Here is a 22,489-nt window from a genome sequence, read left to right as displayed (position 1 = left end):
GGGTTTGCACCTTTTAATGATTTTAAATCAGCTGCCACTGGTTTGGCCCAGGACAAAGATATTGATCCATTTGTAAGACATGAAATTATTGGTTCAATTCCTAAATCTAAAATCTAATGGTTAATTGACTTGTGGCAGGAATAACTTCCTTACATGGATTTACATGTATCTGATGAGGGCGTCCCTTAATTCTCACCAAGACCATAAAAGGAGCGTACGTTAAAAAATAAAACGTAACTTAACACCTGGAGCCGTGGCAAATGCAGTTTGGCCACTCAAAACAGCCAAAAGTTCCTACAGGTCCCTCACACACGGCTAAAATCTGTAACTGCCCCTAAACTGACACCCCTAATGTGTCCTACGACATGGGTCAGCGGCTGGGATTGTTAAAAGGGCCAGCAAATCAAAAAGCCTGTCAAAGTACACATTTTAACATAACCGGACCAGACAAAAGGAAATAAAATTGATTGTTGATCATTTTATTTGAAATCTTTTATAGAATGCACACCCCCAAAATATGCACACAGTTTAAAGGGATGATGGTTGAGATTAGTTTAATTACTGTTAGACTGATGGTAGGTTATTGGTTTACCTATGATCCTAGATTACTATTTCTAGCTGCCCTTGCTTATTGTAAATTGCTCTAGATTAAGAGCATCTGCTAAATTATGCCTTAATTGTGTGTGTAACATAAATAAATGCCAGTTTTGATTGACTTGTAACTTCCTTCATTTGGAATAAGAAAACTCCACTATTACAAAGCACAAACAATCATGGTGTCTAGCACTACAAATTATGCAGTTATATTACATCAACTAATATCACCCCTCGGGTGTCCTCAGAGTTACTACAGGGGGTCCTCCAAATCTTTGTGTGATAGAAACCTTTTTTATATTAACCACTTGAATCCTAGCATCCATATTCTGAGAACTTTAGCCAAAGTTGCGGGGGTCCCTGCTTCATCTCTTTCTCAACTGTTGGCCTGAAAACGTTGAAGACACCTGATCTCCCCCTATGGAGAACATTCATGGGGGGCCCGCAGTGAATCCTTGTACCCAGGGCCAAGAATTTGGTGCGACAACCCTGGTGGTGGTCAATGAACAAATATCTTTCAAGTCATATCTGAAATATTTTAAACTAATATACAATATATACATATATATTATATGTACACACACACACACACACACACACACACACACACACACACACACACACACACACACACACACACACACACACACACACACACACACACACACACACACACACACACACACACACACACACACACACACACACACACACACACACACACACACACATGCATAGGCGTATGCTCGGAAAAAGTCTGTCAAACAATTGATTGAAATAAAACAATCATGTTTGTGTGGGGACAGGGTGGTAAACATATGCTAAAATGTTCATAAAGTAGACAAAACAAAGGATTTACATGGGTAGGCAGCTGCAATGAGACTTCACATGATATTCTTCTCCGCAGTATGGGTACACTGGTGTATATCAAAGTCATTTGACTGATTGAAACTCTTGTCACAGTGTTTAGAATTGAAATGTTTTTCTCCCGTGTGGACATGCTGGTGTTTCTTAAGATAACCTGACCGACTGAAACTCTTGTCACAATGTTTACAGTGGATAGGTTTTCCTTCAGTGTGGACACGCTCGTGAGACCTCAGGTTACATGACTGAGTGAAACTCTTGTCACAATGTCTACAGTGGTATGGTTTTTCTCCTGTGTGGACACGAAGGTGTTTCGTAAGGCTGCTTAGAAGATTGAAAGTCTTGTCACAGTGTTCACAGTGGAGATATTTTTCTCCAGTATGGATAAGCTGGTGGTGTCTCTTCAGGTCAAATAACCGACCAAAATTCTTGTCACAATTTTCACAATGGAATGGTTTTTCTCCGGTGTGGACACGTTGGTGTCTTCTCAGGCCACCTGACTGACTGAAACTCTTGTCACAGTCTTTACACTGGAATTTCCTTTCTCCAGTGTGGACAACCTGGTGTGTCTTAAGGTCAAATGCCCGAACGAAACTCTTGTCACAATGTTCACACTTGTGTGTTTTCTTTCCTGTGTGATTCAGGGAGTCTGTGTGAGTCTTTAATTCTTCTGGTTGAGTTAATGTCCAGTTAAACTGTTGATGACTGTAAGACCTCTGTTCGTCTGGGTCTCCTTGTTTCTGGCTGGTGACTGAGTTTGTAATTCGCTCAAAGGCTGCTGCGGTGACCGGTTCATTCCTCCACACCTGGCAGTAGAGGTCATTGTGGCTTTGCTTGATGTGTTCATGGAGGAGAACCTGAGATGTGAAGGCCTCTGGACACTCAGAACAAGAGATGACCTGAGTCTGGGACCTCATTCCTGAGAGAGAGAGAGAGAGAGAGAGAGAGAGAGAGAGAGAGAGAGAGAGAGAGAGAGAGAGAAAGCGAGCGAGAGAGAGAGAGAAACAGTGAGTTCTTGAAAACATTCAGCAATCATTCATATAATGATCTCTTCAACATCAAAATCAGAGAAGAGTAGGCCATTTGGAGAGAAGCATTTAACCCTGGCTTCTCTATAGTCTATACTAAAGATGGGATTACACTGCAGGATAATCTGACTGATTTTGAGCTGGAGGGGTTCACTGGAGCCAGTAAGGCAGGGTTCCCCAATAGGCGGCCCGCGGGCCATTTGCGGCCCGCGGGGGGCTACTGTCTGGCCCACACCAACCCCAGTAATAATGGATTGCATCTCCAAATTTGTACATTCTTTTGCAAATCATACAAGGCCATCGCACAAAAGTAGTGAAAACAGCAGATCTACAAGCGGTGTGAGGCGTTGTGTGCTTGTAGATCGGCTGTTTTCACGAGTTTAAATAATTTTTAAAATGACAAATGCAAAACGAACGCGAACGGCTTGGGCCAAAACCGTTTGATTTTCACCCGACAACAACGATATATGAACTGTCGCTGGAGTAGCGGGAACGCCACTGTCGCCCCCTGCAATGGTGTGGCCCTCGGCTTGGTACCCTAGACATAATTCGGCCCTTGGGGAAAACTAATTGGGGAACCCTGCAGTAAGGCTTTGAGCAAGCTCATAATAAGATGTGAAGGCTTCAGCGTTAGTTTATGCAGGACACAAGAGTCTTGCCCCACCCAGCTGGTCAGTCAGCTCTTTTCCCATTCCTCATTCACATATCAGCTGGTCATTATGTCACACTGTCATACTCCAAAGCTCTCATTCAGTAGAGAAGGCTTGGTTATCCGAAGCCTCGGATAGTCGCTGCTACAGTAGCTGCCTCCTCACAGATGTGTCAGGGACCAGAGAGTGGGCAAACGACATGAACCGATTTGTTAACCGGTTCGACGGGGATGGTGTTCAGCATGCAGCGGCCGAGTCGAGCAGCTACAGTAGCTGTCCATTTTACACAGCTCAACCTCTCCCTTACGACGGGGAGGGTGCTACAGCTATGGAAGTCTTCCTGTATTGTCTTGTTGCCCAAGAAAGTTTTCCCGGGAAACACGGCCCACAACGCTCTTAATCCAGAGCTACTTACAATAAGCAGATAATACATAATACAGTTACCTTTAGTCTTTGAAGTGTCATCTTTGTTGAGTTTTCTGCTTTTCTTCTGCTTGTCTTTCTTCTCTTTGGACCGGGACTTTGAGCGGGAGTACGACCAATCAGAGTTATTGCCACTGTCGTCTTTTGGTTCCCACCACGTGTAAGAATGATTAACATTCTCCTCCTCATCACTGCTGCATTGCTGCAGGGGTGCTGGTGGATGGAGAGCCTGGTGAACCATGTTCAAAGGGTGTTTGTGAAGGACCACCGCTGCTGGGTTCATATTAGCCAGAAGAGAAGTGGAAGGTTCATCTCTTTGTGGGTGTTGTGAATTGGCAGCAGGACTGTTAGATGCGACAGGAGATAAAGATATGTCACCTGAAAATATAAGAATTCATGACATTAGGTTTAATTATTGCAATGGACAATGTTACCAATATCAGTTAAGCCTGTTTGTAGCTTAACACCCATTCTGGACAGGTACACATTAAAGTGTATTACCCTCTCAGGCCGGGAACAATTGTGTATTACAGTATGTAGTACAGTAATTTTTGAAAAAATATTTTACGTTTTTTCAGATTTGTTTTCTATGAAAGCCAAAGGTGTAAGCTATCAAATAGTTTTGGAATTGTGTTTCTAACTGCTACAGAGGCCGAGTAATATATTTTTCAGAAAAACAGTGGGTCATTTTCAAATCGGTCTTGTCTTTATTAACTCATACCCTGCCAAAAAAAAAAACGTTCTCTATTATAAAAACGTCTTTTTAACTATGGACCTCCCTGCCAGACGTCTTCTGGACGTCTTTTTTTTTTAAATAATAAAAAATATATATTTTTTTTTTCAAAAAAAAAAAGATTTGGACCTCCAACAGTGTACTAGGCATGATCACGATCGCGAAATTGCATGTTTAACCCCCATACCAACCCCATCTTTCAAACATGGCAGCCATGTTTGTTTACATTTGAAGAAAACCTAAGGGCTGCCTTCTCCTGAATGCCTGAACGGATTTCCAAGCGGATTTTTTTGTTTGAAAGCTGTGAAAAGCATGCACATGCATAGTGCATGATCTGTGCACGAATGTGTGCACCAGCGTGCACACTATTTTCTTAACCCTTTGTTGGCAAAACGGCAATATAAGAGGTCCCACTTTAAATATGGCACCGACTGAGCTAAGGCTTTATTCAAATTGGACTTAAGCCTAAATAGGTTAATTTCTGTTTCATTCTTGTGCAGCTAGAAACATATCCAAAGAATAAGATCAATCACTCACTTTATGAAATAAAAGTGTCTCCTCTGTATTAATCCCCATGTTGTTTTGCTACACAATGCTCAATTAAGGGATTTGGTCCTGAAAGCTTGTTGCTCAAGGACAATAGGTGTCCTTCCACATTCAGGGCCCTATTATGATCCAGGTCTTATGCCTTATGCCTTAACTTCTTTACCTTTTTTTCACTATTTTGAAAAACATTTTTAAATACTTCAAATGCTGATCTACATCTGCACGTTGTGAACTTGCAGATCAGCTATTTGAAATATTTAAAAAACAAAAACAAAATAGTAAAAAAAGGCAAAGAAGTTAAGGCATAAGGCATAAGACCTGGATCATAATAGGGCCCTCAGTGTCTTGTGTGATGTCAGTGTGTTTAAAGCGGACTGACCTCCACTGGTCTCCTCCCACTCATCACTGTCTTCAGTCACGTCATTGTCCGAAGTGTCAGATTCAAGTTCAACTTCAATTTCAACTGCAGAACAGTGCGAAGAGATGTCTTCTTCATCATCTTCTTCACGTTTCACCGCTAGTAACATTGATCCATCAGACTCCTCTGGTCTTTGAAGTAACTCCTCCTCTTCCTCTTTAATGTGTGGAGGTTCTGGTTCCTCCTTGACCAGACTAGGGCTCCTCTCCTGTTCAGGAGAAACCTCCTCTTTGCACACAACCATGTGCTCGGTGTCTAGGAGCAGAAAAACAACATGATAGTGAACCCTGGATTCCTTGAATGTAAAATCCATTATCTCTCAAATACCTGGAACGCGCCCGAGTCGCGTTAGATTTTAACCACTTTAACCATTATAGTATGCTTTAACTTGAGAAAAATAGCAGATATACAAGCTCACAGCGCGGCACCGAGTGCCGCGCTGCGAGCTTGTAGATCTGCTATTTTTGAAAAATCGTGAAAATGTGTGCAAGTCTTTGAATATCTTTGACCCGATCTTTGACCCGACTTCTAAATCCTTCCTCTAAATCAGTAGTTCTCAAACCTTTTCATGTCAAGGACCCCCAAAATTACAGGTATTTAGCCACGGACCCCCATCTCAAAATATGTTGTTCCAGGGACCCCCCAGAAGCAAATATTTGAGTTACAAATGTTTGCTTTTATATAGATATATTCAAAGACTTGCAAAGAAAAATCATGATTTTTAAAAAATAGCAGATCTACAAGCTCGCAGCGCGGCACTCGGTGCCACGCTGTGAGCTTGTATATCTGCTATTTTTCAATAGTTAAAGCAGTCAATAATTCTAATGGGTTAATTCTGTCTTCCATGTTCCATGTACAAAATGAGGTATCATTGCTTAACCAAACTGTTAATAACTAGTGATTATCAAGGCGTTTCTGAAAACTGAAGTTGTTCTTTTTTACAGCCTCAATCTGTGATTTATTCACCAGGCTGGCAGGATCAATATGACTAAAACAACATCATTGTACATAATTGTGGCGTTGGGATTCTTTTTTTTTTTTTTTCAGCAAATTGCACTTTAGTACACAATTCTTCTGTCAGTCGTGGGATTTTATTTTTGCTTTAATCCATGCATCTGGTCGTTGTTTTGTTCTACAGTCTGTAAACTATATTCTAACACCATCTCATCTCTGTTTTTCAGATCTGACTGTGAAGGAGCTCCTTTGTTATTATGGAAGACTTTGAGAAAATAAAAAGTCTCGGAGGAAAAATGTTTGCCTGCAACAATCTAATCTTTGTAAACAAATGAACCAATAACGCTGTCATTTATTGCAACTGCATCAAGGTGTTTTGCAAGGGGCTAAAATATCTATGGAACAAAACCGTGGGAGTTGGCTAATGGATAATGTATACCACCTTAATTGCAAATATTTGAGTTACAAATGTTTGCTTTTATATAGATATATTCAAAGACTTGCAAAGAAAAATCATGATTTTTCAAAAATAGCAGATCTACAAGCTCGCAGCGCGGCACTCGGTGCCACGCTGTGAGCTTGTATATCTGCTATTTTTCAATAGTTAAAGCAGTCAATAATTCTAATGGGTTAATTCTGTCTTCCATGTTCCATGTACAAAATGAGGTATCATTGCTTAACCAAACTGTTAATAACTAGTGATTATCAAGGCGTTTCTGAAAACTGAAGTTGTGAGAAATCAGGCTTCAAAAGGTTCTGCATTCTTTTTTACAGCCTCAATCTGTGATTTATTCACCAGGCTGGCAGGATCAATATGACTAAAACAACATCATTGTACATAATTGTGGCGTTGGGATTCTTTTTTTTTTTTTTTTTCAGCAAATTGCACTTTAGTACACAATTCTTCTGTCAGTCGTGGGATTTTATTTTTGCTTTAATCCATGCATCTGGTCGTTGTTTTGTTCTACAGTCTGTAAACTATATTCTAACACCATCTCATCTCTGTTTTTCAGATCTGACTGTGAAGGAGCTCCTTTGTTATTATGGAAGACTTTGAGAAAATAAAAAGTCTCTTAGGAAAAATGTTTGCCTGCAACAATCTAATCTTTGTAAACAAATGAACCAATAACGCTGTAATTTATTGCAACTGCATCAAGGTGTTTTGCAAGGGGCTAAAATATCTATGGAACAAAACCGTGGGAGTTGGCTAATGGATAATGTATACCACCTTAATCTTGATCTCTTGACATCAGTTTTTTTTTTACACAAAGACATTCACACACATACCACCTGCACATGCCTATCTAGAGTAGTAATATCAATTGATTGATTGATTGATTGATTGATTGATTGATTGATTGAAGACTTTATTAGAAGTTTGCATAGGAAAAGGTACAGTTTCATGACGGTACAGTTCACTGGTACAAGGTCTACTATGTACCATGTTCCATGAAAAGACTAAGCTTATTTCCACAGGAAACCATTCTCTCATATAACATTGAATGACAGATGAATAGAACACAGTACTATGCAGTAGATATGTAAAGAAAAGAGGATTCTGTTAGGGATCTCCATATATGGGCATAAAAGGGATTCTGTTAGGGATCTCCATATATGGGCATAAAAGGGATATAAGACCGGCATTATCTACCGACAGATTGTGGAGATAAGCGACCAACGGTCGCTTATCTCCCGATTAGGGAGTCTTACTGGTATGTATGTATGTATGTATGTATGTATGTATGTATCTCTCAAAAGTGGGACATTCAAGGTTTATGCCATTAATCCATCAATTATTTTAATCTAAAATGATGATGCAATCTGTAGTAGTCAGGACAAGTCAGTTTGATGTATCCAGGCATTGGAGAGACTATGTTTTAAGTCTTGTGACTGATGTGCAAGTATAAATCGGGCTTTAGAAACTACCAATCAGATTTGACACATCATTGTTATGATATAAAGTAGAACATGGGTCTTCAACAGGGGGTCCAGGACCCCTAGGGGATCCTCAAGAGTTACTTCAGGGGGTCCTCCAAATCTTTGTGTGATAGAAACTTTTTTCTCCTTTTTTATATTAACCACTTGAACCCTAGTGTCCAAATTCGGAGAACTTTAGCCAAAAATAGCAGATCTACAAGCTCGCAAGGCGTTGTGAGCTTGTAGATCGGCTATTTTCGGCAAAGAGGTTTGGTGTAGAGGGGGAAAAGAGCTGACTAAGTACAGAGTGAACGGACAAGTTTATTAAGTATCCAAAATACACTGATGATTGTGCTGTCAAACAATGAAACTCATTTATATGGAATCTATGAAAAGGTTGTGGGGGTCCCCGCTTCATCTCTCTCTCAAATAAGGGGTCCTTGGCCTGAAAACGTTGAAGACCCCTGAAGTAGACTATGAATAGGTTGTAGTGAAACTTTTTGTAGCAGCGATGTTGAGGGTTTATTGAGTGTTTATACCGTTCATCTTCCACGTGAAGGCATCAGGAGGTTTGTGTCCATCTATCTCCATGTCTAGATGAATGGGGAGCACTTCTGTCTGGGAGGGATTCTCCTGGTTCACTGCCGGGTCATCATCATCAAAGCTTAGGAAGATGAACAGTCAGACTTAAAATAACTTTTAACATACACACTTTTAACACTTACAGCCTATATCAGGGCCCTGGGGTCTTCAACAGGGGCTCCGGGACCCCTAGGGCGTCCTCTGTGACCACGTAGCTGACCATGCTTGGACATTTTGTAGCTTTTGTGGCTGCAAGTGTGAAAGCAGATTCAACCTTGTTTTCGCTCTCTCTCCATATTTGCCCTGTGCATGTTACCAGGGGTGTTGCAACAACAAATTCTGGGCCCTGGGTACAAGGATTCACTGCGGGCCCCCCATGAATGTTCTTCATGGGGGAGGGGGTTTAACCCACTTAGACAGGGAACGCATTAGCCTATTATGCTTTATTTTGTGCTTTAACTATTGAAAAATAGCAGATACACAAGCTCATGTGCCGTGCTGCAAGCTTGTATATCTGCTATTTTCGAAAAATCGTGAACATTTGTGCAAACCTATGTTTCTATCTCAGTGGTGCTCAAACTTTTCATGTGAAGGACCCCCAAAATTAATATGCATTTGGCAACAGACCTCCATCTCAAAATATTTAGTTCCAGGGATCCCCCAGAAGCAAAACCTTTTGTTACCAATGTTCGCTTAAAAAATACATATATTCAAAGATTTGCACACACTTTCACTGCTTTTCAAAAATGGCAGATCTACAAGCTTGCAGCGCGGCACAGCTGTGAGTTTGTGTATCTGTTTGTTTTGCAATAGCTAAAGTATAAAATAATTAAGGCCCCTCCACCTTGGGCCCTAGTAACTCAGTCCCACTTTTCCACCCCTTGTGACGCCCCTGGTGCTTACTTACAATACGATACGGGCCCACAGAAGTACCCGTATCTTCTGTATTGTTCAATAAAAATACATTTAAATCCGATCAGTGGCCATCTCACTGTCATTGTTGCTTTGTTTAACAATGACAGTGAGATACTTGTTGCACTAACTAGCATTGACGACTGTTACGGTCTCTTTTTGTAAGACACTTTATGTATATATACTTATATATTATTCGCCCCCTCTATTGATGCACCTTTTCTTTATTGGTACTGTACTGCTCTTGTTATTTTATTTTTTCCTCTTATGTATCTTTTTTCTTACTTTGTAAATAACTGTATACTGCTGTGCTACAACTGGACAACTGAATTTCCCCCTTGGGATAATAAAGGTATCTATCTATCTATCTATCTATCTATTTTCTCACTGTCCAGAACAGTTACTTTTCAGGGAACTGGGGAAAAAAGTGATTTTTAGTCACAAGTTCTTGTTAACAGTTTTCATTGATTCAATATTCATAAAACCCATAGAAAGACTTAACCACTTTCACATTTCTTCAAACATAGCAAAAAGATCTACAAGCTCCCGCCGCATCATATCACAATGCATTGTAGGTTGTTATTGGAAACTTTCTTTTATTTATTTATTTTTTAAGAAAGAAAAAAAGAATCAAAGTTTTAATATGGAGATATGGCCATGCGATGTCTTTGCCGTGTGCGGACAAATTCTAAATGCAGCAAAGCCATATAATGTAACGTAGCACAACACACTTGATAATGACAATGCAGGATGAGCTGATAGCAGAGTGGTTTTAGCAGTAGCCAGATAAGGCGCCCTCTTTCAAAGTCGCCCCTAAACTCGTTTCCCAATGGGTCTGTGGCCTTAAGCTAGATGCAGAATAGACTAAAATCAAATATTTGCTTCTGGGGGTCCCTGGAACAAAATATTTTGTGATGGGGGTCCGTAGCCAAATACATATCATTCTGGGGGTCCTTCACATGACAAAGTTTGAGAAACACTGATGGCAACATAAGTTTTTTTCAGAAAAGTGTCATGATTTAGAAGACATTTGTAGAATGTGCCTATCAGTGGTTAAGGACCCCCAAAATTTGTTTTTGGCCGTGGACCCCCATCTCAAAATATTTTGTTCCACGGATGGACCCCTATTGCAAACTTTTTTGTTCCAGGGACCCCCAGAAGCACAGATTTGATTTTAGTCTAATCTGCATCTAGCTTAAGGTCACAGACCCGTTGGGAAACGAGTCTGGGGCGACTTTGAAAGAGGGCGAGTTTTCTGGTATTCGTTTGAGCATGTACCACATTGAGTCCCTGGTTCAATTCCCAGCCAACAACCATTTGCTGCATGTCCCCTACTCTGTCTGTGTTTCCTGTCTCCACACTAACCTATCTGAAATAATAATAATAATACAGATGTTGCCCTAAAATCACGAAAATCACTACACAGTATGTCTACACTCATGTCATCAACATGGCTCAGGAAGATTTTGGAAAACCACATTTTTGCCCTATTTGTGGAGATATGTGACCTACGGTCGCTTATCTCCCGATTAGGGAGTCTTACTGGTAATAATAATAGTAAAAGTAGCTATACTAGCCTAATATATGTTAATGTCAAGCCCTGTAAACTAGAAAACGTAATCTATGAAGAATTGGACAGATCCACCTTGATCAAATGATGTCTATTAGAGATCATCTCTACCCACAATAAACCAGTTATTGTAGCTTGTGGGCCAGCAATAGGCATATTCTAAATGTGGCAATCATAATGCAATATGAAGAATCTGACAGATCCATGATCACATGACTTAAAAGATAATGTGAGGTGTTTGGACAAAATCAGTAGGAGTAAAACAGAGGATCTGCTCTGGCATCCAGGGAGTGTGGGTGCAGTTGCGGTCAGCGATTAGCTGTCCACAGACAGAGACAGACACACACAGTCTCTGCACGCCGTCTAGTGCAGGCGTTTCGGGCAGTATTTTGATGGAATCGTGCACTTTATGAAAGAAGCATGAAATTTGGCACACAGTTAGAACATGCCATATGGAAATTTTTTGGCTATAGGGGCATCGCAGATTTGTCTTGGGAAACTTGTGGGAGCCAATCAAAGTTGGGCTCTCATAGACTTTACTATAGAGTAAAATAATACAAAAAATAAATATGCTTTAAGTAGCATGTGAGGGGTCAAACTAGGTGTTTTTCGGGATTCTGAATCCAATGCAAACATTTATTTTGCAGGAAAACCATTCCTTGGGCTAAAAACGGACCCCATATAAGTGATAAAAGTATGGTTTAGTGATGAGTCATCACTTTTCAACAGTTTTGTGGTGGCCGTTTCTCGGAAAGGAATGTTTTTCGTGCAAAACAAATGCTTGCATTGGATTCAGAATCCCGAAAAACACCTAGTTTGACCCCTCACATGCTACTTAAAGCATATTTATTTTTTGTATTATTTTACTCTATAGTAAAGTCTATGAGAGCCCAACTTTGATTGGCTCCCACAAGTTTCCCAAGACAAATCTGCGATGCCCCTATAGCCAAAAATGTTCCATATGGCATGTTCTAACTGTGTGCCAAATGTCATGCTTCTTTCATAAAGTGCACGATTTTTGCCTGAAACACTCCCACTAGTCGGCCTTGAAGACACAAAAAATACAAAATATCTAGAACCGTGTTTCTCAAACTTTCAAATTTCAAGATCTCCCCTTAACTCTGACAGTGTACAAATGGAACCAAATGAACCCATTATGGTCCATTTGTACACTGTCAGTTACAGACTTGTATGGGTCAATTAAAAAAAGGAACCCACGGAGTCCCTGGAATCCACTTTGACGACTTGACATGTTGTGAGCCTGTAGATCGGCTGTTTTAACCATTTTCCCCCAACAGTATAAAACGGGGTTTAATTTAATCTGATTTAGTCCATTTTGGAAAATAAGGAATCACTTTGATTGATTGATTGAAGACTTTATTAAGGTCTACTAAAAGGAGATCCATGAAAAGACTAAGCTTATTTCCACAGTAAACCATCAGCTCTCTATTTACTATTTTGTGAATTAGCGTCTTAATTTTTCCAGGGTCACAGCAGTAACGTAAATGGTTTGATTTCATTAGAATGTTACTGTTATTTATTATAACGTTTCACGAACCCAGTGGGAGTCGAACCGGCCGGGCAACGCCAATAGAGCTGGCTCACTAGAAGGAGCAAGTTACTTACGGCCGTGTCTTTTGCGGGGTCGTTAGTTACAATATTATTGTTATAGTTGGCTTGGCTGGGCCATTTGTGTATCAAACCAAGAATGACTGCGGCGTTGCTAACATTAGCAGTTTAGCATCAACTAGCAGTAAAATGCTACATTGAAGCTTTACACTGGCCTGGGGAGACAGACATTAGAAACGAGTTCATTATATTAGGCTCTACATACCTCTGATCCCACCATGAAGAAGTCTCCGTCTTGGTTACAACTGGAACTGCTCTAACGTGTTGGTTAATGACAACGGCATTGTGGTGTTGTCATGTTGCTGTGTGTGCGTGTGCGTGTGCGTGTGTGTGTGTGCGTGCGCGCACAGACAGGGTATATAAAAAGAGGGAACGGTCAAGTATGTCATTTGCACCATCATGCAATTCCAGCCAGCAGATTCGTCGCACAAATAGATAGTAGAAGGTTGCTTTAGCCCCTTTTCCACAGGCAGAGGCGGAATCTTAGGGGGTGCTTGAGCGTACAGTTATGAGAGCCCATTGATTTTTCGCCGACAATTCCTAGCACTCAGTCGATTTCACAAGTTTGTCCCGAACTGGCCAAACTGCATTCCTGGCACTCGGCCGATATCACACGTTGGCTTTGTTCAATGTGAGCAGGGCGTCACCCAGCGTCAAAGCCCGCCTCCACATCCTGGCTGTATGCAAAGGCTGTATGTCTGTGTGATGTATGTAGCTCTCGTCTCAAGCTCTGTTATAGCCTAGGCTATCACCACCTCCAAAATAATAGTTTGACATTTTAATAGCAGCAAATTCAATGTAATGATGAAAACTGCTGATTTATCACCCACAGTTTTTTCTCAACGGTTTTCATTTTATTTTCTCATGCCAATAAAGCTCATTTGAATCTAATGTAATTGATTAAACTGAGATAACGTCTACTATTCTGTTAATGCTGTACTCCAACTGTACATTGTACCTCTTCTCAACTGAACTGTTGTTATTGTATTTAATCATGCCAGTAATTTACTGGCAAGGAAGATTGACCTGGATGTCATAGCCAATGACTTCATCTCCAGAGGAGCCCAGAGGAGAAACACATTCCTGATAAATACATGGTAGGTGGTACTAAAAAACAATGTACTGCATGATGCAAGGTTCACTATAATAGGCTAATTGTAATTTACTGTAGCAATATTGTTGTCAATGTCATGGTTGTAATACTTTTTTTTATTCCCCTCTCCTCCTTTTCATTTCTAGATGATGGCCAAGCAGCACTGCAGCAGGCACAGTGAAGGTGACAGACCACGATCAGGGAGGGAGAGATGTTTCCTCCACATTTTTTTTGGACAATATTTATTAGGTTTTTTTTTTATCTTTTTCTTTTTACACAGAAAATATTACATTTTTTTAAAAAACATGTTCCTCCACAATTAAAATAGACAAAGATCTTGGGAAAAAAAGTTCTGTTTCTGCTTGTAGCATGTTAATGTAGGTGCGATATCATGCATTAATTACTTTGTTAAGATGTTGAAACACACTGATTGCTGAAAAGTCATGATTGCTCATGTGTCATAAAAATTCCTACAGTGCATTCATTGTATGACATCGTTATCGTACCACTGTACTATTGGCAAACTGTAAATAAAGTACTCAATGATGAAAAAAAATGCCTTTTCTTTTGCTGACATGAAATGGGATATTTTGATACCAATACGTTTGTACATTTACAGTTACTATATAGGCCTGTCTGCATTTTGAATTCAGGTCGCTCTGTTTCATTGGTTTTCAATTAAATTCAAAGGAGCTTTATTGGCATGATACCAAAGTGTCACAAAACTTGGGGAACATATTAGCATTGTGGGTTTTCAGTGCCCTCTAGTGGCCAAACATAGCAATGGTCATTACTATCATTATGTCTAAGCAGCCGGCTGGCCGAGCGGGCGGGCGGAGGGGAGGGGGGGGGGGGAGGGGCGGGGTCAAAAACGAGCACCCAGCTTAATATTGAAACTACAACGCTCCTGTCCACAGGCCCAACACCACACCACTCCACACCACACCGCCCACTTGTGCCAGGTTTTCCACTACAAGAACCTGGGTAGAGTGGTGTGAAAGTGGTACTAAACGTGGTACTAAAATGTATCCAATCTAGAGTAGGTCTGAGCTAGGCCAAACAGGGCCAACCACTTCATAATGACTGATCACTCACTGACTTTTCATTTAGACCACCAGGATATAGTAATACATGATAATAGATTCTATTGAGTTATAACCACTATTATAATCTATTATAGTGTATTACAATTATCATAGTAATACATTCATAATTTATAGTGTATTATAATCATAGTTATAATCCATTATAGTATATTATAATTTAGGATAGTTGTAATACAAATTTATATTGTATTATAATCACAGTTAAAAGGGTCAATTTGTTTCTTACCGATAGGGGTACTTATGTGTAATGGAAAATGAAGATATTTTTATGTGGTGCGGTGTGGTGTAGTCTGGTGTGGTGTGGTGTGGTGTGGTGCTAAAGCTGCAGTCGAAAATGGGCTTGGGGAAAGTACAGTTTCATGCCAGTACTTAAACACTGGTACAAGGTCAACTAAAAGGAGATGCTATCCTTTTTGGCTTATTCTACACAGGAACCACTTTATGTATCTCATATAACACTGAAAGACAGACGGATAGAACACAGTAGGCCTACTACGCACAGGATATCATCAATAACAAAGGGAGAAAAAAATATAAAATAAAAAGAATAAGATATTTACAGTGGAAAAGGGGAAGTAAGTATGAGCTTAGACCTGAAACAATCATTTAAACATGCACCAGTCTGTCTGTGTCTACAAATTAAACACTTCCCAAAGGATACAGAAAAATATGAGAATAAATACCACTCAATTTCATAATAGGCCTATACAATGTGTATTTCTTTTAATTACCCTTTGAAAGTCACACCAAGGAAAAAAGCTGTCAAAAATATTTCTATTCCCTTTAGGCAATTAAAACAACTATATATATAATTATATTTATATATATATATATATATATATATATATATATATATATATATATATATATATATATATATATATATATTTTACAATACACCCCCCAGTTATTAAAATATAAAAGCCTCTACCAAACGGTAGACATGTCGTTAATGTTAAAGGTGCATTTAATAGAGTAAAAGATTTAACTGATCGCTATAAAAATTAAACTATTCCAGTTGATTACTTACATTAAAACAAACATTATTTCTGAAATAAATATGCAAATGAGGCATTATATGCACAAAATTGTATAAAAAATTATTTTTGGGGGAATCTGAAGATTGGATAACGGCAAATTCTAAACTATGGTTTAATTTTCTTGACATATTAGTGACAAAACAAATTACAGATGAACTTTAGAGAATATGTTGAACTTTGATCAATAGGGTTGAATAGGTGAACAGGTGTACTGTGTATTGTTGATTAGACACTACTCTTGTACCACTAACAGACATCTCAACCGTTTGGTAGAGCATATTTTTTAAACAAGAATAAAATCTTACTTTTAGAACTATTTCAGCATATATTATAATGAAATTATGAAATTAATTAGTATAAGTTGTAATTATTCATAGTAAATAGTATGTTTTTAATACTTTAGTTTTACTTGCACTATCTTTACCATCAACTCTACCGTTTGGTAAAGCATGTTTTCAAAAAATAGTTTGACCATTATTAGATTTATTTATATTGCATTTTGTTACATATGCATGTTCAGTAACATCTCTGAGATAATAATATGTAAAAAGAATCATCCTAGCTTTGAAATTCCTGCAGGAGAGAGCCCAGCTGTCAGGAGTGATTTCCTCATATAAAATTTCCTCTGTGTCACATGACTTGGAAAGCATGGTTTGTGAAGCCACTGCACCCTCAGGTGGTAGTAGTGGCCATCAAACACCTCAACCAAATGGTAGAGATGGCTGAATGAGGTTGAGTTCATTTCAGCATTGTTTTCAAAGAGAAATAGTGACTTAAAATGTGCTCTACCGTTTGGTTGAGAGAACTGTTAAAGGGTTAGATAGTTTTGTCCCCTTGAATCTTCAATAAGTGCCTCAGGGTGGTCACCTCCCTGCTCAGCTGCTCCACCCGCTTCCGCAACCGGTCGTTCTCCTCCACCAGATCCAGAACCTCGCGCTGCGTCTCCATCTTCCTCGCCTTGGCTTTATCCCGGCTCCTCTTCACCGCCAGGTTGTTCCGCTCCCGCTGCCCCTTGTACTTATCGCCGTCCTTGTCCAGCCGCATCTTCCTACCAGACGGCGACCACGTGGAGGGCGACCTGTGGGCCGCGGTGGTGCCTGAGGAAGGCGTGGGCGTCTTGGGCGCAATGGGCGGTCTGGAGCACATGGAGGAGGCGGTGGAGGAGGAGATGCTGCTGCTGCCGCTGCAAGAGGCGGTCTGGTACTGGAGGTAGGGGGGCACGTCGAACCCAGACTCGTCAGTGTTATTGCCACTGTCTTCAGTGACTTCAGTGTCAGAATGAAGTTCAACTTCAATTTCAACTACAGAAGAGATGTTTTCATCGTCACCGTCATTATCATCATCGTCATCTTCAGGTTTCACGGATAGTAATGTCATCATTGATCCACCAGGCTCCTCTGGTCCTTGAAGTAACTCCTCCTGTTCCTCTTTAATGCGAGGAGGCTCTGGTTCCTCCTGGAGAAGACTAGGGTACCTCTCCTGTTCAGAAACCTCCTCTTTACACACAGCCAGGTGTAGGGTGTCTAGGAGCAGAAATAACATGATAGTGATGACTGGATTCCTTGAATGTAAATCCATCATTTCCATCCATGTACTGTACAAATGAGGTATCACTTGTTAAGATTCCCCAGACAGTTACTAACTACACAGAATTATGTTTCTGAAATATGACAATCTGAGAAACCACCTTAGTGATGACTGGATTCCTTGAATGTAAATCCATCATTTCCATCCATGTACTGTACAAATGAGGTATCACTTGTTAAGATTCCCCAGACAGTTACTAACTACACAGAATTATGTTTCTGAAATATGACGATCTGAGAAACCACCTTCTTGCTAAGGTTTAACAAGAAACTGACCCACAATCCTATTGTATTCGTTCTGACTTCAAACATTGCTACAGCTGTATATTAACAAATGTACTGTATATGCCTAGCCTGATTTCAGTCCACTCAGAGAGTGGGCGGGTCTATGGGCTGGAGCCAGGCTAGTATATTCCGGTATATAATTTATACTTCTGAAGATGCATTCACCATACCCGCTTAGTTTATTTTTTTTATTTCAAGACTTCCTGTGACTGCAGATAACTAGAACTGTATGATGAGACTTAAGTTGATTATTCTGATTCCTGCCTCCAGAGTAATGTATTCCACACATCCACAAATATAATAATGTTAAGCAATCAATTCAAAGGAGCTTAATTGGCATGAGAAAACGTACGTTTACATTGCCAAAGCAATTGTCAATGTATAATAATTTCAACTGTTGAAATGGGGAAAGTATATACATACAACATTGTGTAAAAAGCATGTCAGCAATGAAGATGAAACAATCATAGCTTATGTTTATCCTTCCTGATAATAATCATCGTAATTAAACATTGCATGTGTGTGCATGGTGTGCTTTCATAAAAGGTACTTGCAAATGATTTATTTCTCAGTTGATATTTAATTAGTAATATATCATTGGAATAATTCCCCATTAATTGGGCATGTAATAGAATACAGCAAAATTACATTCAAACATACAGTATTATAAAAACATTCTAGAGAAATAGTTCTACCTATATAATTGATAGTCTACAATACATGGTCATTTATATAGAGGGTATGCGCGTGACATCATCTTCGTACCAGGAAGAAAACTACTTTCTGGACTTGAAAGTCCATACATCCAAAAAGTAAAGTCCTATCCGATTGCTTTAAACTATGTTAAACAAAGTTAAACTCAAGGGGTACACACACTGGACGTGGAGGCGGCGCGGAAGCGGCGCGTCAAAAAATACGGCCCGTTATTTTCAATGAACTAACCCACACCGGCGGCGTCAGACGCGCGCAACCGCGTGTCTGCCGCCTTGTCTGCCGCGACGATACGCCCCTGTTCTATTTTTCCAGCGTTGCCACGCGGTGAACATGTTCTCCCATGGTTCTCCCCACCGGGGGAAATGGATGTGCTGTGTGGCAGCGCGCCGCATCCAGTTGGGGTTACCGTGCGGCACTTAACATGCGTCGATACCGCGACGCGACGCTGCGCAGCCGTCCGCGTTCAGTGTGCTCCCCTTCACTTTGCTACTCGATTTGCCATTCACTTTATGCATGTGCATACCCTTTATAGCTTGAGAAACCGTTCAATAGGTGGCGCCATCTTTGGACATTTTCAGCTATCCCATCCCATCTATACTGACATCACACTGACACGCATGGACTTATAGTCCTACTGATGCCGTCAGTGTTCTCCATAATATAGGCATAAAGGGATCGATCCACTCAATGTATGACATCTAACAACAATGCAATCTCATTTCCATCAACAACTGCCCTTATGCATTTATACTCAATTGTCATGGTCTAATTTGCATTTTGGGGTTATTTTTCACAATAATAACATATGTACATGTTCTAGACATTCTAATGATCACCCAAAAAAATTACATACATTTCCTTGTGTTTTTGTGAGGAATAGCTTCAGTGAAAAAGTGAGATGATGTTCGTCTAGACTCCAGAGATCTTGAAGTAGTGTCAATGTCAGCCTCTGTGGGGGGTATTCATATGCAAAAATCGCGGCCAATGGCATTGTAATAATACTAAACAATAGGATGTAATGGTAATGTAAATGTGAAAAAGGAACGGGAAAACTAATTATAACATTTAAAAAAATACATTATAAAATGTTGCCAAAAAGCATCGCTGGACCTTGCAGGGTTAAAGTAGATTCTTTCTTTTTTTAAATAGTTTTATTTTCCTGTATAGCGAAGTCGGTGGGACAGTGACTATACAAATGACCATAACCTTTTTTCGCAATGCTTCCGGCAGAGCAGGCCCCTCATTCTGTGTACCTTAACTCACTTACTGCCAATTTAAAATGCCCCTCGAGTGGCACTAGTGCCAGAAGCCTCCATAGACTCCCATGTAATTTATAGTGCACAGATCATGCACGCCCATGCACAGATCATGCACCATGTTTGTGCAAGCTGTTCACAGCTTTCAAACAAAAAAAAAAGATTGGAAATCCGTTCAGGCATTCATGATTTATCAGCCATAATGTTTTCTTCAGATGTAAACAAAAATGGCTGCCATGTTTGAAAGATGGGGTTGTATGGGGGGTGGAACATGCAAAATCGCGATTGAAATCATGTTTACTAGATTTAATTGGGTCCAAAAAAAAAAAAGATTTTTTATTTTTATTTTTTTTTTCTAAGTAAAAGTCGCCCAAAGTCGCTTGGCAGGGAACTCCATAGTGAGAAAGTTGCTCTAAAAGTCGCCTGGCACTGTATGAGTTAATGACCAAATGAATAGAAAAAAATGAAATAATCTTTGAGCTTTTGGGCCTGTGGCTCCCAGACTACAAACTAAGGACTATTCATATATTCAGTCCTGCACTTATTCCTGGCCCCTTGCCCATTCTAATTCCTGCCTCCAGACTAAATACTTCCACATATGAAAAAATTATGAATAAGTAAAGGAACTGTAATAGTGCCAAATTCATTGGGCATGTACTAAAACACATCAAAATGACATTAAATCATAATAATACAACTAAAATTCAAGATTTTTTTCTATCTACCTGCATGATATGATTTAAACTATAAAGGGTAATTTATAGCTCGAGGAACGTTTTAATGGAGTTCTATGGACTTGGGCTCCATATTGGCAGAGAGCACTGACTGAAACTCTTGTCATACTGTTAAGATTTAGAGTTTTCCCTTGAATGAATAAACAGGTGATTCTTCAAGGTACCTGACTGACTGAAACTCTTGTCACAATGTTTACAGTGGAAAGGTTTTTCGCCAGTGTGGATACGCTCATGTGCCTTTAGATTGCCTAACAGATTGAAACTCTTGTCACAATGTTTACAGTGGAAAGGTTTTTCTCCAGTGTGGATACGCTGGTGTTGTTTCATGTCAGATAACTGACTGAAACCCTTGTCACAATGTTTACAGTGGAAAGGTTATTCTCCAGTGTGGATACGCTGGTGTTTTTTCATGTCACCTGCCTGACTGAAACTCTTCTCACAATGTTTACAGTGGAAAGGTTTTTCTCCAGTGTGGATACGCTGGTGTTGTTTCATGTCAGATAACTGACTGAAACCCTTGTCACAATGTTTACAGTGGAAAGGTTATTCTCCAGTGTGGATACGCTGGTGTTTTTTCATGTCACCTGCCTGACTGAAACTCTTCTCACAATGTTTACAGTGGAAAGGTTTTTCTCCAGTGTGGATACGCTGGTGTTGTTTCATGTCAGATAACTGACTGAAACTCTTCTCACAATGTTTACAGTGGAAAGGTTTTTCTCCAGTGTGGATACGCTGGTGTTTTTTCATGTCACCTGCCTGACTGAAACTCTTCTCACAATGTTTACAGTGGAAAGGTTTTTCTCCAGTGTGGATACGCTGGTGTTTTTTCATGGAAGATGAATTACCGAAACTCTTGTCACAATGTTTACAGTGGAAAGGTTATTCTCCAGTGTGGATACGCTGGTGTTTTTTCATGCCATCTGCCCGACTGAAACTCTTGTCACAATGTTTACAGTGGTAAGATTTTTCTCCAGTGTGGACACGCTGGTGTTTCTTAAGGTCAGATGAAGAGATGAACTTCTTCTCACACAGTTTACACAGGAAAGGCTTTTCTCCAGTGTGGATACGCTGGTGTTTTTTCATGTCAGATGAAGAGATGAACTTCTTGTCACAATGTTTACAGTGGAAAGGTTTTTCTCCAGTGTGGATACGCTGGTGTGTCTTCAGGTGATCCAACTTATTGAAACTCTTGTTGCAATGTTTACAGTGGAAAGGTTTTTCTCCAGTGTGGAGACGCTGGTGTGCCCTCATGTCAAATGAACGACCGAAACTCTTGTCACAATGTTTACAGTGGAAAGGTTTTTCTCCAGTGTGGATACGCTGGTGTGTCTTCAGGTGATCTGACTTATTGAAACTCTTGTTGCAATGTTTACAGTGGAAAGGCTTTTCTCCAGTGTGGATACGCTGGTGTCTTTTCATTTCAGATGAATCACCGAAACTCTTGTCACAATGTTTACAGTGGAAAGGTTTTTCTCCAGTGTGGACACGCTGGTGTCTCTTCAGGAGAGATGATCGATTGAAACTCTTGTCACAATGTTTACAGTGGAAAGGTTTTTCTCCAGTGTGGATACGCTGGTGTGTCTTCAGGTGACCAGACCCATTGAATCTCTTGTCACAATGTTCACAGCGGAAAGGTTTTCCCCTGGTGTGGATACGCTCATGTGCCTTTAGATTGGCTAACAGATTGCAACTCTTGTCACAATATTTACAGTGGAAGGTTTTTTTGTGGATACGCTGGTGTATCTTCAGTTGAGATGAAAAGCTGAAACACCTGCTACATAGTTGACACTGGAAAGATTTTTCCCCAGAGTGGACAACTCCACTTGTCTTCCCCCAATCATCACTGTCTTCAGTG

The 22,489-nt window shown here is 40.1% G+C and overlaps 1 protein-coding gene across 1 annotated transcript; it reads right to left on the bottom strand.

Moving 5' to 3' along the window:
* Window positions 1-1,399: 1,399 nt before the first annotated feature.
* On the bottom strand, window positions 1,400-13,138 carry LOC308305070 (uncharacterized protein). Its single transcript, XM_080749720.1, has 5 exons — window positions 13,026-13,138; window positions 8,667-8,791; window positions 5,218-5,511; window positions 3,581-3,937; window positions 1,400-2,377 (listed from the first exon to the last, which is right to left on the bottom strand). The coding sequence occupies exons 2-5, from the start codon at window positions 8,716-8,718 to the stop codon at window positions 1,479-1,481; spliced, it is 1,602 nt and encodes a 533-aa protein (XP_080605846.1). The 5' UTR covers window positions 8,719-8,791; window positions 13,026-13,138; the 3' UTR covers window positions 1,400-1,478.
* Between the last annotated feature and the right edge of the window lie 9,351 nt (window positions 13,139-22,489).

Source organism: Nannobrachium achirus, assembly GCF_963921795.1.
Source record: "Nannobrachium achirus genome assembly, chromosome: 19".
Lineage (NCBI taxonomy): Eukaryota > Metazoa > Chordata > Actinopteri > Myctophiformes > Myctophidae > Nannobrachium > Nannobrachium achirus.
This window is presented reverse-complemented; position numbering and strand designations above follow the sequence as displayed.

What these genes read in the sequence shown, in the direction of transcription:
- LOC308305070 (XM_080749720.1), bottom strand. Translation starts at nt 8,718, where the DNA reads ATGGAGATAGATGGACACAAACCTCCTGATGCCTTCACGTGGAAGATG. An exon ending in CTTCACGTGGAAGATGAACG is followed by an intron (nt 5,512 to 8,666) that starts GTATAAACACTC and finishes TTCTGCTCCTAG; the next exon opens with ACACCGAGCACATGGTTGTG. An exon ending in TGACACTTCAAAGACTAAAG is followed by an intron (nt 2,378 to 3,580) that starts GTAACTGTATTA and finishes TCTCTCTCTCAG; the next exon opens with GAATGAGGTCCCAGACTCAG.